Source organism: Astyanax mexicanus, chromosome 15 (genome assembly GCF_023375975.1).
Source record: "Astyanax mexicanus isolate ESR-SI-001 chromosome 15, AstMex3_surface, whole genome shotgun sequence".
Lineage (NCBI taxonomy): Eukaryota > Metazoa > Chordata > Actinopteri > Characiformes > Acestrorhamphidae > Astyanax > Astyanax mexicanus.
The window spans coordinates 11,066,284-11,085,208 of NC_064422.1; the positions used below are offsets into that span (position 1 = coordinate 11,066,284).

An 18,925-nucleotide genomic window follows, 5' to 3' on the forward strand; every position below is an offset into this window, starting at 1 on the left:
TCTGAAATTGAGTCCTAACTCCTAAATAAGAAAACACTTGTGTTTGTCAAAATCTTTATCAGTTAAATGTAATTAAATCTGATCTGTGTATTGTATACACTAAAAAACAGAGGTACAATATGAGTACTTTTTTTGTACTTAAAGGTATACTCTTCATAATTGTCCCCTCAAAGGTAAAATATTAGTCTTTACAGGGACAAAGTCATTCCTAACAGCTATAAGTACAGATTTGTACCATTTAACCTGCAGCCAAAAGGTACATTCAGTATTCTGTATCACTGTACTAATAAACAACATTTATTATAATTACACATTTTTTATTTGAAAGCCAGACAATTTTGGATCATCAAGTTCTTGACACACACGCATTCAGTTGATGATAATGTTTATACTCTTTATAATTTTCACTGGCACTAAAAACATGGGTTCAAAAAAGGACTTTCACTGAAAGGTAAGTTTTTGTACCTCAATATAAGGTAGAGCCCCAGCGACAAGCTTTATACTCTTTTAAGTAGAAATCTGTACTTATTTTTCTCACTGTGTATCTCTGGCTCAGATTTGTAAAAGCTCTGCTGCTGTTAGTAGCAGGCAGGTGATGAGGCCGAGCTTTAATGAAGATCTCAGCGGCCGGTGGGTTTCTGAGAGACCCAGACTTCAGGAATTTCATTTTACCCTCGGTCGGGTTTACACACACTGAGCTGTCTGCTGTTAGCACTTAAACACACTCAGTGTGTGTGTCTGACTCGCTCAGCACGACATAGCCAGCTTCAGTCAGAGCTAAAACAAACAGATGTTCCTCCAGAGGAGCGAGAGAGAGAGACGGAGGGGTGGAGAATGAGTGCATGAGTAAAAGAGAGAAAAAAAAAAGAGAGAGAGGATTTTGCTTATTAGGGCGTTTTTACACCAGCACTGTTTGGTCCCTGATTGGTTTGTACTCTTAGTGTGGTTTGATTGAGCAGGTGTGAAAACAATATTCACACTTGAGTTTGAAACAAAACAACCAGACCGAGACCTGCTAGAGACTTGTGGTGAGAACGTGATCCTGTCTCCATCCTGCTGATAAGGTGCAGATTAATCTGATATATTAGCCAGATAACGCTATATACCACAGCTATGCACAAACGCTGTCTCTGCTCAGGGATGAGGTAGAGATTCGACCATCCAATACAGAGATCTCACTAATGATCTTGACTCTAAAAGCAATCAATCAAATCCTTAAAATGTAGTAGAATGTAGTAGAAGTTTGAGTTGGTTGACCCAGATACTCTCACAAAAGTAGGACAAACTCTTTGTTAATGCCCTTGATTTTGAATAATCAATACAGCAATACAGTGCTGTGAAAATGTATTTTTCCCTCACAGATTTATTTGATCTAAAAACAAAAATCAGTTTTTTAAATGAGGATTTCATCTATTAAGGAAAGGTTTTGTCTGAATATGTCTGAATTAACCCAATTCTGTAAAGAAGAGTGGAACAAATTATTATTTAAAAACAGCTTTTTGTATTTACTTATGTTATTTTTGTCTGATTTCAAAATTGTTTTTTGTTCATCTGAAAAATGTAAGCATGATAAAAAAGCAAAAAGACAATAAATATGTGTCATTCCTGCTACAGACTCTGTAGTTCCAAACTGTCTGGAACTACAATCCCCAGCATACACCTGACAACACACCACGTGTTCAGTGTTCAGCCAATCACCAAACTTTTAGATTGTGTTCAGGTGTTTGTAACTTATCTATGTATATAAAATCCTGTCTGTTTCTTATGTTTGTTGCAAAGTGTTTTCCCTGTTAATCAGCGATATACTCAGCGTTCTCTTTTTGTCTGTATTTTTTCCTGTATGACCCGTTTTTGCCCTATTTTGACTATGTTTCTTTTGTTTGTATTTCTGATTTCCTGGTTTGTTGAACACTGCTTCTGGCTCATGGTTTTTGTTTTTTGGTTTGTGATTCGGCTCTGAAGTTTTGATTTATTGCTTCTCTGGTTTTGCTTTTTTTCACAAGACAAACTTGAAACTGCCCAACTTTAAACTGATCTGGATGCACCAATGATAAAACATGTTGGCTGATGGACTACGTATTGGGTAAAGCTCTTAAAATTAGATTTTTCTAAAAGCTGTCTTTTAAAACAAACAACAAATGTGACTTCCCTCGAGCAGAGACCGAGGTTGCCAGCACTTTTTGGACTATCCAAAAAACCCCACCTCCCTCCCAACACCCCAAAACCCCCAACATCCCCAACTACAGCCTGCCCTTTCTTAGCATCCAAGCTAAAAAAAAAAAAAAAGAGCAGCAAAGCCTAAACTCAGCCAAATTGTCCTTTTCACTACCTACAACCCGAACCCTCGACAGGGACACACACTCAGGGTTGGAATAATGAGCTCTCCAGGCAGAAGTGTTGTATGGAGTCCTCCGGAGGCCTCGCTGGCTGTCTGGCAGCGGGGAGAGGGGGAGATAAGCAGAGACAGTGAGGGAAGGTGGAGAGGGGGAGATAGGACTGTGTCCAGGCCTTTGGAGTGGAGGATTAATGCGGAGGGATGGGCTGCAGTCTAATGTGATGCTCTATGCTTCCCCGTCAGCACTCACAGCCTGCAGTCATAATACACTCAGTGTTTATGGGTTACTAACAGCAGCAGCAGCAGCAGTGCTAAAGAACTGAAGAGCGCAGGACTGTTTAAAAGCTGTAGTTTTAGAGGTTCTGTCTCTCTGAACAGTATAAAACACAAAGAAACAGCACAAATGAGGCAGTTTTTAAAAAAGATCCAATCTTTTTACAGGCAACCTTATTCTACAGTACTATTGTAGCATTGCAGATTAATGCTAAAGTCATCCAAGCTATGAAAAAAAATAAGATATGGAACTGATTAATAAACAAAAAAAATGTCTTAAACAATAGACAGAATATGTTTTATATGTCTGATTCTTCAAAGTAGCTTCTCTTGCTTAAATTTCTCACCAGCAATTCAGGCTTTCAGTTAACAGCTGTGCTGAACTCATCAAGAGTTAATTACTTGAATTAATTTCTTGTCTCTTAATGTTAAAGTTTGAGAGCATCAGTTAAAGTAAAGTAGTGAAGAGGTAGAGTTACAGGTATACAGTGAATAGTGAATATTTAAGTAATGTTCTATAATAATCCAGATTATGAGAAGCAAGAACTACTCAACTAAATAAAGCATTGCTTAAATTGCTTCCAGATAAATGACTAGAATGTCAAGTGTTATCAATGCAGTTGCAAAGACCATCAAAATGTTATGATGAAGCTGGCTCTCATCAGGACCCAGATTTTGCTAAATTAAAATATACGTTTTTGGAGCTTAGGCACAGAGAAGACAGTGGCGCTTGTGGATGGTGTTTAAATATGGCTTCGTCTTGACGTGGTCTTCTAGCCTACAGTAAACTGTGCTCACAGACATTTATGATTTCAAAAAGTTAACAAATTCTGAGCTCATGCAGTGATTTCCATTTCAGAATCATTACAGCCTGTTTTAATGCAGTGCTGCCTGAGGGCCCGAAGATCACCAGCATCCAGTACTAACCATCTATGTCTTAGAATATTTTAATAGTATTTTTCACTGTAGATGGTGGAATTTCCAAAATGTTTTCCATATTAAGTAAAGGAACCTTTTCTGAAATTGCATTAAATATCTTGGGATCATACTGTCTTCAATAAACAAAACACTGCACTTTTATTTTATTTGCTTTTTCCATACTGACTCACATTTACCTTTTAATTTTGTGCATTTTTCTGTAGAAATAAATGAGGGAGGGAGCTAACTATTGTCCTCCCAAGAAATTTACATTTTTACATATAATTTAAAATGACATTTCTCCAATTTGATGTGTTTAATTATATTACTTCCATTTCTCAGTGTTGTTCAAGTAAAGCTTAAAAGTACAGATGTTCAAAAATGTTCTATATATTGTCAGATGAGTGTAGTGTATATTGAATGAACTATATGTTACAAATTTCTCAATATGATACTGAGCAGCTAGGAAACCCTACTGCACAAACACTAACAAACACTAAACAGACTCTAACAGCAGCCCAACCCTGAGAACGAACCCTCAGTATGAACACAGCAGAATACAATCAATACCCATTTAGCCCACTGAAGTGAAATACATCAGCTACTAACCTTTCAAAAATGACATTCCCAAACTCTAATAAACTAAATAAATCTGAATTCAAATCCTCATATAATTGATTTTAATAAAGATTGTTTATTCCATAAATGTAGGAGCTTCTAACAGCAGATCAGTGAAAGAACAAATAGAGAGGTTCTTGATGTTCATATGCATATTTTGATTTTATTAAAAGTGTGCTTTATAAAAATCCATCAGGGTTTAAATCAGATGCAAAAGCAGCATCGTAGAATCGATTAGACTGCAAAGAAAAACAGTTGCATTGCTTTATTGCTCTCTGGAAACTGCTATTGAAAATGCTGCATGACGCAGACACACACACACACACACACACACATACAGGGGTTAGACAATATAACTGAAACATCTGTCTTTTTAGTGTGGGAGGTTTCATGGCTAAATTGGAGCAGCCTGGTGTCCAATCTTCATTAATAAGAGCAGTAAGAGTGTGAAGGTTCAATTAGCAGGGTAAGAGCACAGTTTTACTCAAAATATTGCAATGCACACAACATTATGGGAGACATACCAGAGTTCACAAGAGGACAAATTGTTGGTGCACGTCTTGCTGGAGCATCTGTGACCAAGACAGCAAGTCTTTGTGATGCATCAAGAGCCACGGTATCCAGGGTAATGTCAGCATACCACCAAGAAGGACCAACCACATCCAACAGGATTAACTGTGGACGCTGTAAGAGGAAGCTGTCTGAAAGGGATGTTCGGGTGCTAACCCCTATTGTATCCAAAAAACATAAAACCACGGCTGATCAAATCACGCAGAATTCAATGTGCAGGTATTTCAGTTTTATTGTCCAACCCCTGTACGTACACATACAAAGCTGCTGTCATTGAGGTTCCATTATGGTCTTATAATTTTTCACTTTCTATGAAACAAATGTATTTGTAACCTGTATCAGAAACAGTTTAAACATTTGAACAGAGAGGTGGGTAAGTTGGTATTTCTCCACTACTAATTATCCATATATTATAAATTCTCCCAGAATGTTTTGTGATATATGACATTATTGTCATTTCAAATGATACATCACACCATATGAACTTAAACTTAAAATTATTCCAAATATTTAGACATGATTAGACTAAAATCAAATATGTAATATTCAAATAAAATTTAAAAGTTTATACCAGCTCAGGCACGTTAATGGGATTAATGTGATGAGTGAAAGGTCATGTTCAGACACTGGACGAAAATGTAATTATCATGACAGGCCTAGGGGTAAGAAAAAGCGATTTTTGTTCAAACTTAAATGCAGGGGGCGCTGTTTTGAATCCCAGTCATGCAGCTTGCCATCAGCTGCAGAAGCCCTGAGAGAGCACAGTTGGAATTGTTCTCTCTGGGTGGGTACAGTACAGTAGATGGCGCTCTTTCTTTTCCCCTCATCACTCCTAGGGTGATGTGGATCAGCACAAGGCTGCGTCTGTGAGCTGATGTATCAGAATCGAGTCGCTGCGCTTTCCTTCAAGCGTTAGTACTAGCGTGATGCTAGTGTGTGCTAGTCTTCATCCTCCTTGTGTTGGGGCATCACTAGTGATTGAATAGCAGCTGAATAGGTGGGACAATTGGCCAGAAAATTTTGGGGAAAATGGGAAAAAAAATAAATCTGTAACACAGGGAGGCACACTGATACCAAAATCATAAACCAAATAAAATAGATGTTTAGTAGAAGACAGTTATAATGTTATAAAATACAAAATCCAACCCCATCAGGCACCGTAAAGTAAATGTACACCATACAGAAGTTGAGGAGAAATCTCAGTGAGGGTTATTTAAAATAGCTACGCTAGATCTGTGTACATCATTCCATATTCTTAAATAAATAACTTTTCAAAAAATACTTCTTTTTATCTTTTTATCGTTTCTTTAAAAAAAAATTGCAAACTTTTCCAAGCAGCGTAGTTCCTTTTTTTTCTTTTTTAAATATGGCGAAACTGAGCTGAGCTCCGTCATGTCGCCAGCTTCGCAGTGGAGGTTTCACAGTTCACAACCCACTGAGATTTGATGCATAGTTCCATAAAAATACTCTATAACTCTGACTCACAGCGTGCGGATAGGTCCAAGCTCTCAGTAATTCTAGTAATTCCCATGGATGACTCTTTTATTTCAGCACATTCGAGAAAAGATGTCCGGCTCGGGTCCTGGAGGGCCACACACACACTGCAGTGTGTTTAGTGCTGTTCCTGCTATAGTACGAACTTTCCTGGCATGTTCTAACGAAATGGACGCCAAGTCATTCTGGACTGGTTTATCCAATTTAATCAAATATCATATAAAGCCTTGTGAAGGGAAACATAAAAAATACTAATTTGCAAGAAGACATGGGATAAGATTCCACTTTAAAATAAGGCTCATCTGCCAAATTCCCTAAACGCAAGTCTAATTACTGGGGTATTCATAGGTAAAATAGCTGATAAATGGCCAGGAAAACGGAAAATCTGCAGTTTTTGGCCCCTCCAGGACTCTAGGCGTTGGTTGAAAATGTCCAGAACTCCAGGAATTGTTGTTAGCATACACTGAAGTGGATAGTGAAGTGGCATGTCTTCGTCAGGATGAAGCACAGAACATGTCTCTGTTGCTGGTGAGATAAGTGACGCACTTAAAACACTAAAAATGCATGTATAAGTGCATTCATTTTACGGAGACATTTTCATTGTCCTCAAGCATATCTCACAGTGTACGTTTTTGTCGTTTTTTCCTTAAGCTGATTCCTCGGTCAATCATCAATCGTCCCAGCCAAACACTCTCCCAGTCATCTGGTAGAACTTCATGTTGAAGGGTCTGTAGAAGTCTCTGAGTCTCTGCACAACCTCAGGGTCTATGTTGGGGTGGGTCCGCCCTTTGGTTTTGCCCAGGCAGTGGGGCTTACTGCTGCCCTCAGCCTTCTTGAGGCAGGGGAAGCCCTTGGTCTGGTTGAAGTAGAAGTGTTTGTCCGTGATGATCCTCTTGAGCCCCAGGAAGTCCTGCACCCGGCCCAGCTCTCCGGCCGGGTCGCTGATCAGCCGCTCTCCGCTGACGAACAGGATCTGGCTCATGGGGAAGTACTGGAGCCAGTTGTCCAGGTGCTTGGCGTAGATGCCGATCTGGATGGCGCTCCATGAGGTGTCGATCAGACCCGTAGTCCTGTTTTTGAAGGTCAGGCTCTCGAAAGAGGGAATGTCCGGCCTCTTGGAGAGAGTCTGGGTGTAGTCAGAGATGGCCCGAGTGACCGGGTCCCTCACCACCACGATGAGCTTGGTTTCCCGGGACATGGCGTAGATCCGGGCTGGAGCCTCGCGGGTCACAAAGTAACTAGGAGTTTTCTCCATGGTGATCTGACCTTCTAGTGTTTTGGGCATCAGGTCTCTGGAAGAGAGAAGGAGAGGAAGAGAGAAAGTCAGAAACGGTTAACATTGCTAATGAATAAAAAAAAATAGATTGATAGCAAGGTTAGTTCAGCACCAGGTTGCTCATGGACCAAGTTACTTAGATACAGTATATCATACACTAAGATGACCCTTATCATCATTATTATCATTACAGCTTTGCACATCACTGCATTTCCTTATTTCCTCAGTCAGTTTTATGAGGTAGAGTCAGCTGGAATTCAGGCTTTCAGTTAACAGCTGTGCTGAACTCATAAAGAGTTATTTACTTGAATTTCTTGTCTCTTAATAATGTGTTTGAGAGCATCAGTTGTAAAGTAGTGAAGAGGTAGAGTTACAGGTATACAGTGAATAGCTCTATTATGTAATTATGTTTTTATGGCAAGAACTACAGACCCTGCGTTCATTGCAATGGACATTATACATTTTTCTTTACTATTTATTTACAACGTAGAAAAAATATCTAAAATAAAAACACAGAAGAAGAAGGTGGATCCAATCTTTGGACTGGTACTGTACATGTAAGGCAAGATTACATAAAGCTGATGTTTGTAAGTTTTGAAATTTGGGTGTTATAGGCCCCTCTTTGGTGAGAATGGGTAAATGCACCAAGCATGCGGAAGAATCATTTCAAAAACTTCTTTGGTTTTACTGTGGGTGAATGAGCTACTGAGCTCTGAGTTTCCTCTTCTGAAGTCTCCAGTGCTCCACCAGCCGCTTGCGTTCAGTAAAACTGAGCCGGATCCTCTTTTAGAGGCTGTATTTAAGTACGTAAAGACGAGTGACACACATTGGTGCCATTAAACACACTATTTTTTTCCTTTTCCTCTCAGAAATGCTTCTGCTTTCAGTTTAATAACAAAATTATACGGACTGACACTTTTTTTTTTACCACAGCACTGGATAAACACATACACATGGTGCTGCTTTAGAAAGCAACAGTGTAGCTTAGTAATTAAAGTGTCCAAAAATTGACATGATCATTAAGTAGGTACTATCATGTTATCTCCTTAGAGTCATGAGAACTGTCCACTCAATGGAGGATCCATCAAAAGCAGATCCTCCCACTGGCCAGAAGAAGAAGGCATAATATTTGGCTTACGGCTTTCCACAACTTTCAGCTTTGACCTGGGAGGTTCTTAAAGAAATAGAGAAAAGAGGCTAATCTATTAGACCATGACAGTCAGCCTCCCTTCTTTAAATCTCTCTCTCTCTCTCTCTCTACTACTCTATCCACTCATTTTCACACTCACATCAGTCTCTTCCACTCTCTCAGTCCTTCCTCTCTCTCTCTATTTCTCTCTCTCAGCTAGCCTCCAGGACAGTGACCTGAACCAAAGTGGGTAAAAAGCACTATGTTAATGATTTATAACCAGCTTCTCCTCCACCATTTAGGGCACTGCTGGAATTTCCAGTTTAAAACCAAAGTACAGGATCCAGCCCTCAATTATTCATCCGTTTACACTAAGCAGGGGGCTTAGGACCCGGCAGAATGGCCTCCCTGGCCCCCTGTGGCAGGAGCAGTTTACAGGCCGTAACAGCATTAGCGGTTTGGGGTCAAAGGCGTCGTCAAGGCCTTGGGGTCTAACTGCAGAGCTTCACTTTCATCTGCTCTTTTCTTTCAGCTAGTGTGACCGCTGGACTGGGTACAGACCAACACACACACTTCCTCCTCAGCTAAGTGTGTATCTGTGTGTGTAGAGACTTTGAGGCTAGCGCTAGCGATGGCTAGCATTCATCTGCAGCACAGCTGGAATGGGAGACAGTTACGCTTGGGTGAACACACAAGCTGCTAAACGAGTGCGAGCGAAAGAGTGGGTGAAGGAGGTGTGTGAGTGGGAGATGATGTCCCACAATGTTTTAAACAGTCTGGCTTTTAGAGGGATGCAGTAATGTGACACATGACAAACAGTTCTTGTTGAAATGCTAAATAAAACACAGCTAAAAGGCATCAGGATCTGACATGTTGTCTCGTTTGTGGTGTTCACAAGGCCAGTTCAGGACGTGGCATATGCTACGTGTCAGGCTACATTTCACTCTCAGGTGGGTTTCTACTGAAAATCATTTTCATTCTACTGATTTCAAATCATTTTCATTCCAGGGTAATTTTAATTCTATGCTATCAGTGGTTTCCAGATTTGATCTTAGATAGTTTTCTGGATATTTATAAATTTTGGAGATGCTTTTATTAGGATAAGAATTAATTAAGATTTTATTAGCCTCCCTCTGCATTCAAGTATCCATTGTAGGGAACAAACCCTCACACACTTACTAGTCAACTGATCCTCACAACGTATCTCTAGAAAAGCCACCATAGCACTCAGGGAGCAATGAGCACTTCAACCCACTACTTCTTATTTTATTATTACTTTTAAACTAAAATGTACCCACTTTTTGTCCCCAACCGACGTCCCTTGTCTCTGTAGCATGCTCAGTTTTCAGGCTATTAAAGATAATACTAAAATTCAGAACCACTAGAGCTGAATTTGAGACAAAACCGAGACTGGGACTTGTTGAGTCTGAGTCAATGCTAAGACTGGGACATGTCAAGTCTGAGTCAAGACTAGACCTGAGGTATGTTGAGTCTGAGTCAAAACCAAAACTGTAAGTAGTTGAGTCTGAGTCAAGGCCAAAAAATTTAGTAGTTGAGTCCAGGTCAAGCCTTAGACATGGGCATTTCAAGTCTGAGTCAAGACAAGATTTTTAGTAGCTGAGCCCGAGTCAAGGTTAAGATAAGGATATGTCGAGTCTGAGTCAAGATCAAGACTTTTAGAAAATCAGCCCAAGTCATAACCAAGACTGTAGTACATTGAGTCTAAGTGAAGATCAAGACTTTTAGTAGTTGAGTATAAATCAAGACCAAGACTGCAAGCCGCTGAGTCTGAGTCAAGGCTAAGACAGGTTCATGTTCAGTCCGAGTCAAGACCAAGACTTTTAAGTAGTTGAGTCCAAATCAAGGGTAAGACTGGGGTATTTTGAGTCTAATCAAGACCAAGACTTTAAGTAGTTGAGTCTGATTCAAGGCTAAGACAGGAGCATGTTGAGTCTGAGTGAAGACCAATATTTTAAGTAGTTGAATCCTAGTCAACACTGGGGCATGTTAAGTCAAGACTTTCAGTAGTCGAGTCTGAGTCAAGACCAAGACTTTCAGTAGTCAAGTCTGAGTCAAGGCTAAGACCGGGAATTTCCATGACCAAAACAAAGACTGACTTCAAATAAGGTTGAGCCTGAGACAAGACAGAGACCGCTTGTTTATGTTCTTGAGACAAAGACCAGACTCGAGTACTACAACACTACAATAACAGCATTAAACCAGCAAACTTATGGTCCCAATCCCATTCTTTAGCCAAAAGACTATGAATGAGTCTTTCACAATGATCTTTTAAACATGCAATTGAATAATAGAGTAAAAAACAGTAAGGCATGATAAAAAAGTACTAGATAGAAAACCAAAATTTTGGGAAGCTTCTTAAAGTAAAATTAGTGTTTACTGTAGGTAAAAGTGATATCCCAATACTGTGGTCGGGAAGCACTGTCCAGCGGTCCTATATAATGGCATAACATATCCTGTGCCTTGGCTACACGGTTTTTTATTTTAGTGCTCTACTTGTTGGTTGCAGTGATGTAACTGGTGCCTCTACCATCTAATCGAGATCCAAACCTCCTGCTGCTAGTCAGGTTTGCTCGACCCAGGAGCAGAAGGCTTGCGAGGGATGACAGCTACAGCAGTTTATCATGTTCCAACAATGGAGCTCGGAGAAGGAGCTGAGGCTCACTGTGGCTTTGTACGATGTGTACAGAGAGAGAGAGAAAGAGAGAGAGAAAAAGAGAGAGAGAGGAACAAGCTTCCCTTCTTCTCACATTACCTCTGGCCCATCACCCCAGAGGCCACTGGCTTGGTTTCAGGTTGAGCTCAGCAGCTCTACAGAGGACGGGAATCACAGATTTGTTGTCTAAGATTCCACAGGATGTACAGCGAGTAAACACCGGTGGTGATTCAGATTCTGACGAAGCATCCCCGCCTCAAGAAAGAGGACTGTGTTTTAAAATCAAGCTAAAAATACCAACTTTTGATTAGGAAACTAAACTTGATTATACATTTCAACAGCAAACCACTTGGTTCTGTTTCTAAACAGACTCCAGAAGCGAACTTTTTGACGTAGAGGCAGAAAACGTTGTGTAAATGTCAGAAGTTTGCTGGTAGAAGAAACTTCTCCCATGCACCATCTGTGCTCAACGACCACGTCGAGGTCATGACAAATTATTGATGGGCAGAAGAACTGTTGTCCAGGTGGACCTAACTTCCTGTGGAAGAAGTGCTGATGTAGCTAGCGATGTATTCTGCAGGTCACCGGGCCAGCGGGGACGGCTAACCGCCAAGCCAAAAACACGCCACATTATCTCCTTTATGAAATAGACATGAGCTGCTTCAAAAGTAGCCTTTCATATTTAATAAGCAGCATCTTGCTTGTTGCAGGTCAATGCACCGTTGCTATTGTGTTGTTGTCAGGAAGCTCATGGCATGAAGGGATCTGAACAACGTTGCAACCGTGCCACTCTGTTAGAATTACACGATCCCTGAGGAACTTCTGTAGGTTCTTTAATTTAAAACTGTGGAGGAACCTTTTAAGGAGCTTTTAGGAACCTTTAGACAACCTTTATTCTTCTGAAAGGTCCCTCCACAGTTTTGTACTTCAATTTCTTTACAAATAAAACACAACGTATACAGCTAGCTACTTAACTTCAGACTGTGGAAGCCCTAAATGGAATGGTTATTCAAAAAAACTATGCAGATTCGCAGTTTCCTCTGGGTTTTCTTGCTATAGTACTTTTGGTTTGGTTTATTTTGGCTGCCTAGTCATTTTTTTTTACCATGCCATTTCACCAAAAAGTCATTTTGAAATGATGTTTTGAGTTGAAACTCCCAGAAGCCAAGATGGGAAAAGATTCATCTATCTGCAAAAAACTGCCTAAAAATGTTCTTCAGCATAAAATAATGAATACTTTAGATATCCCACCATCTACGGTGCATAAAATGATCAAAATTTGCAGCATATCTGTAAAAAATCCTTGTGGGTCAATGTCAGTGTTAGATACTGGTGATCTGGTGACCATCATCCAGAAATGTCGTTGTCTTTTTTAGGCCACTGATTTGTCTTAAATAAGATATAATAAAATAATACTTTATTAATCCCACAATGGGGAAATTTGCAATGTTACAGCAGCACAGAAAAAAGGACAAAGGAACCGGTCAGGAAAATATATAAACAAATAATAATAAAACTATATACGGTATACAAAAGATTACATAAAATATATAAAAATACTATACTATATATATATATATCTAGCGCAGCTGAGATAAGGTCAGAGTAGATATGATTATGGTAGCGTATGACCAATATTATTGCACAAAGAGTAACAGTGAATAAATAGCAAATAAATAGTAGATGAAAAGGTTAAACATATTGCACAAATGGTGATAAAGAGATCACAGTATACGTTTTGCATGAAGTACTACAATAGTAAACTAGTGTCTACTGAGAACATCGTGTGTTGTACAGTCTAATGGCGTGTGGAAGGAAGGACCTGCGGTAAATGTTCTTTTTATTATACCTAGTTGTGTATGCTGCAAACTGCTAACTGCCAGATTCTTAATAGTAACAGTTCCTTTTCCAGTCTTTTGTTGCCCTGTCCCAACTTTTTCAAGTTCTAAATGAGATAATATTTGTTCATGAAATGATAAAATGTCTTATTTGTGGTATGTTTTCTATGATCTTTTGGCAATAGAATGTCAGTTGTCTATAAGATTTGGAAGTCAATGCATTCTGTTTTTCATTCACATTTCTGTATATTTTACTCAGCATCCCAACCTTTTAGCTCAATCGTTGTATTGACGGAAAATACTGTGGATATAAGTAAAGGACCAGGCATGCAGACAGCAAAGTTCTTAAGCAGTGTATTTAGTGTATCATCTTCAATAATGATTTCTACAATGTCTTCTACAGTAATACCAAGAGTAAATGAAGGCATGAGTCTTCTGTGTATACTGTAGCTTTGAATACGGATCTGCATTTAATATGTTATACTTACATATAGCTTAAATTATATCCAATTTAAAGAAAATATATAACTGTGTTTACCACAGCCATGAGATTCCTCTGCCCCTGTATTCTGGGAATGTTTTTGTAATAGACTGCAGTATTAACCTATTTTTTGAGAGAGAGAAAAAAAAGAGAGGGGGAGCGAAAGCAGGGGAATGATATTCGAGGCTGTGAAGGATTTGAAAGTTAAATAAACTCTTCAGAGCATGAAAATCCTACAGTGACAAGCCTAGGATTGAGGCGAGCGAGCGAGAGAGTGAGTGAGTGAGTGAGTAAGAGGAGGAGTGAGGAAGAGGAATATAGTAAAAGTAAAAAAAAAATAGAAAAAGAAAAAGAGAGGGCTGCTAATGGACGGACTCAGAAGGGATACAGGGTTATGACTCCGAAGAGCGCAGTAAAACCGAGAACACTGATGAAAGATTGTTTTCCAGCAGTACCCCTGGCAACCGACTCCGCCGCTCTCTTTAGCCGAGCTTTATTGGCGGTGGAGGTGATGTAACAGATGAAGGACTTTGGCTTCCAAGCGCAGGAGATTTACTGCCGTTCCCGCCGAAGCTTTCATGTCTTCTTTACACCGCTGGACCACGACTCCCCGTGCACTCTCCTGTGTCGGGGCAGGCAGCAGCTATAAAGGCCAGAAAGGGGGTCTGACACTAAGCTATTGAGAAATATAGCAGCTTCTAGGCCTCAGGTCTTCACTGAGAGGAGCTTTTAGAACATACCTGCATTAAACTGAACACCTGTGTAAGCTGGTGACCTGCTACACTAAAGCCGGACAAAAGCAGACTCTAAAACTCCAGAAAAGTCCAGGACCAATGGTCCTTGGATGGTGCCTAAAGCCAACAATTGAAGAATTGTCTATGTTACATAGTCAGATCATGGTCCAGTTTATCACATTACTCTTAACATATAGCTCTCTTAAAAGCAGATGGAAGATGTTACTGACATAGACTCATCAGCCATAACATCTGTACCACTGACAGGTGAAGTGATGACTAATCATACATCACAGGTCAAAAGTTTTACAATACCCCATTTTTCACCATTTAATTTTGCCATTAAATCTTTTTAAAGCCAGTTAATACATTGGAAATGGTGCAAAATCCAGTGTACAAAATGCAAAGTTTTTTTAAATTTACTAAAAGAAAGGATTGACTTAAGTTCAGTTCACTTATTTACTCTAAATTTAGAGTAAATTAAATGTATCTGAAATTAAATGTACTTAAAAATGCAAATGCAGAAAGTTGCAAAACTTTTTTAAAGTCAATTTTATGAATCATTTTTTTCAGTGCATTCTGCGTTTTAAAATAGACATAAAAACTAGACAAACATAACGAAGTGGACATGAACTCATTATTTAAAGAGGAAGTTAAGGAAAGTGGCAATTTTATGATTTTATCCACTATATTGTTTTTAATTGTAGATTTACTTACTAATTTTTCAAAATAATTTATATTACAATAACAATTAAACATTTATTATCAAACACGAAATTATGTAATGCTTAAATAGAAATCTTCAAGATCTGTACATCTGTACAGGTAACTGACAGGTAAACTGATGACTAAACATACACTACAGGTAAACATTTTAGAACACTAAATTTTTCTCCCTTTGCTTTTTAGGTCCAGTTAATAACTGGAAATGGTGCAAAATCCCGTGTACAAAACTGTGCATTAAACTGCCAGGGCCATTTAGCAAACAATTCCAAATCGATTAACAGTTTATAGCTGGCAAGTAGCAATGGAAATAAATTGAGCTTTAGAAATCGATACATTTTTTTTTTTTACATTTTTAGAGCCTTTGTCTGTAGTAAATCAGTGCTGAAACAGACTGCAGCATTTACACACTTACACACAGCACATTCACACTTTCATCATAATAATAAGTAGAAAAAGACACAGAAACACAAAGAACTCTGTAACTATTAAAAGTAGAAGTTCTTTTCTTTTCTGTAGAGAAATTACAGATGAAGCCAGAGAGCGGTGAGTACTGTTTTCTTACACCTTCAAATAAAGACTCTTGAAAACCGGAGAAAAAAACTGCTACAGGAAGACGTCTGGCTGACCCACATGGAAACAGCAGCTTTAGCATTTAGCTCAGATTAACAGAGAACAGATTAGATCAGCAGAGAATTAAAACTAGAGTTAGTCTGACAGGTGAAGAACTGCAGTAATAAAGTCATTGATTAGAAAAGTAAGTATAACTCTGAGGAACTTATCCTTTTCAACAGAGAAAACTCTTGCTTTTTTCCCTGGGGCCGTCCTGATGAGTGCCAGTTCCATCATAATGTTTTTGATGGTCTTTGCAGTGACTGCACTTGAGGATATTTAAGAAAGCAAAGTTTTTAAAAATTCTACTTTTTGCATTGACTGACCTTCTTTTCTTAAAGTAATTTTATTTATTTATTTAGTTGAGTAGTTCTTGCTTCTCATAATCTGGATTAGAACATTACTCAAATAGAGCTATTCACTGTATACCTGTAACTCTACCTCTTCACTACTTTACTTTAACTGATGCTCTCAAACTTTAACATTAAGAGACAAGAAATTCAAGTAATTAATCTTTTTCTTTCGTCAAGTAATTTGACGAAAAATGCAGAAATGTGTAAAGCTGTCGTCTACTAGAATATTCTAGTCTGTTTAACATTTTTTTTTTACTTTTTTCTTTACTAAATAAATTCCATATTCCAAACCAATGAATATAAAGTGTTTCAGAACTTTTTTTAAACTGATGCTGTTCATGCAAATCTACTCCAACTGTTCCACGGTGCGTTAAACCTTAAATGCTAGCTAACGCCCCATGTTTTTCTAGTGCTCTTTCTTTTTCTTCACGATTACTGACATGTAAATCTATAGCTTACTAATGTGCAATAAGTACTGTATGATGTTAATGGCAGGGTGGAGAGCACCACACATCATACAGACAGTAATCTGCAAAGGAGAGAAGGCCCCAAGATCACGCAAGACCTGATCTATTTCCCTACAACGCTAAAACAGGCATAAATATCCCCCACTGCGCCGCACTGGCATCCCCAGCAGATAACAATCCAGTAATTGGCTCAATATTTATGTTGAGGTCTGATCCTGCCCAGCCGCTCGCTCCCTCCGTAGACCACACTCTACGATGGCCATTTTCCAGGTCACTGAACTCCAGCGGAGGTCACAGCAGCTGTGATTTAGTAGACTGGTACCGTGCACGGTCGTGTGTGTCGCTTTGTGTATGTGTGTGTGTGCTGTGTGTATGGAAAAGCATGGTTTGACCTCCTGTGTGTTGTTTATAACCCTGTCAGAAGCCGTCGCTCTGCGGCTGCTCACCTGGCTGAAAGCCGACTGAAGCTGTAAGCGCTAATCAATGCTAACACACCGCTAAATAACACAGCAATATGATGCCTGATGCATTCTTAATCTCAATACAATGTAAATCTAATCTAATAATACTTTAATTTCCCCAATAATCAACAGTACGCCTTATAATCTGATGCAAATTATGTATAAATTCTACCAGTCAGGTACTAAGGAGCAGTAAAAAGCCACTCTGCTGAAGTTTCTCCAGCACTAAGGCTGGAGCAGTATTAGCATTAGCCGCTAACCGCTAACCGCAGCGCTGGCTCTTTCGCCATTCAGAGGTGAGTATATCAGACTGTAGTTTGTAAAAACAAGCTATATGGGACAAACCGCTAGCTGATACAGTATAAATTATCATTAATAATTATATCATTAATAATTAGACATAAAAGTCGCATGTATTCCAATCTGGATGTTCAGACTTATTCACATACACTATATATAGTGTATTTTTTAATTGACCAGGCTGGTGTGAAAGGCTTAACTGTATGCATGATTTCTCTTTTTTTTCTTCTTTCACCTTTTACCCATTTCTTCCATTATAAAGGTATAAAAATCCAATTTAAACATAGTGAATGGAGTGAGGGCTTAGTGAGGCATGGGTCGTGTAGAAAGCAGCCAATCAGAAGTAATTTCTACTTTGTAAATAACTGGGACAATCACATTTGAGGGGGGAAAAAAAAATCCTACTTTATTTATTTATCTATATTTTTTCTAATTTTCTCATTCTTCTATTCTCCCAATATAACTGGTCAATAGTCCCACCCATTTAGTTCCTATTGATCTGTATACTCCCCATCACTAGTGATGCCACAACACAAGGAGGGTGAAGACTAGCACACGCCTCCTCTGATAGATGTGAAGTCAGACTCCGCCTCTTTTTTTTTAAGACTCTGCTGCATCACAGTGCTAGCGCTCGGAGGAAAGCGCAGCGACTCGGTTCTGATACATCAGCTCACAGACGTAGCCTTGTGCTGATCCACATCACCCTAGGAGTGATTAGGCAAAAGCCAACCAGAGAGCAAGTCCAATTGGGCTCTCTCAGGGCTCTGGCAGCTGATGGCAAGCTGCATGAGCGGGATGTGAACCAGCAATCCCCTGATCATATTTAGGATTTTTAGTTGAATGTTTAAGTGATTTTTAAGTGAAGCTTTGAAACAGTAAAAGTGTATTTTATCTTCATATAATGTTTTTATTTTTTTGACAATTCTCTTTGTTTTAACCAAATTCTTACTAAAAAGCGTTTTTTTTTTTTGCACTTAAAACATGAAAGGTAAATACTGCATTGTACAATTTTGGCTGGTAATGCTCAGATACCACCGGGTTTAATACATCTGGTCCATTATCTACGCCAAAACACTTACTGAGAATTTATTCTCTGTCTGTACTCTGGAACTATGGACTCTCAGTCAAACTAATAAAGACTGGAAGGAAACTCTTCACCACAATTTGCCCTATAAAGTCTGTGAAGGCTTAACATTTGTTGGACGTATTAGAATAATATTTCATGACTGTAATATAAACAGAAGTACCAGGCTGGCGCTGTTTTTTTGCCACTGGATGTTGATCTGCCTTTTTGTCATTCTTTTCCTCTTTCCATATCAACCACCCCCATTTGATTTAGTAAAAAAATATTGAGTTAGCTTAGCTGTGTGTTCTTATAAATTACTCAGCAGCGCTTTAAGGCTGGCAGCTCTTTTCCCAGTGCCGCTCTCTAGTCCCCAGTTTATTGCGTAAGGAAGGGAAAAATAAAGCTGCGTCTCTGTGGCGGCCTGCCGTCTGAATTATTCACTCAGTCTGACTGTGTGTGGGGGGCAGAGGGAAGCCAGGAAAGACAAAAAAGTAAAAGCAAAAAATTTCTTGGGATGTCCCATTCAGATTGCCCAAAATATTAATACAGTGCTCAAGCATAACATTATGACCACCTCCTTTTTTTCCATTATTCGTTTTCTTC

General features: G+C 39.1%; 1 protein-coding gene across 1 annotated transcript in view; it reads right to left on the minus strand.

Moving 5' to 3' along the window:
- Positions 1-6,391: 6,391 nt before the first annotated feature.
- The window catches only part of si:ch211-216b21.2 (heparan sulfate glucosamine 3-O-sulfotransferase 3A1), a 56,291-nt gene continuing 43,757 nt past the window's right edge, over positions 6,392-18,925 (minus strand). Inside the window, exon 2 of the mRNA XM_022669290.2 lies at positions 6,392-7,500. Coding sequence (XP_022525011.1) covers positions 6,879-7,500 — 622 coding nt within the window. The 3' untranslated portion in view covers positions 6,392-6,878. The remainder of the gene's footprint in view (positions 7,501-18,925) is intronic.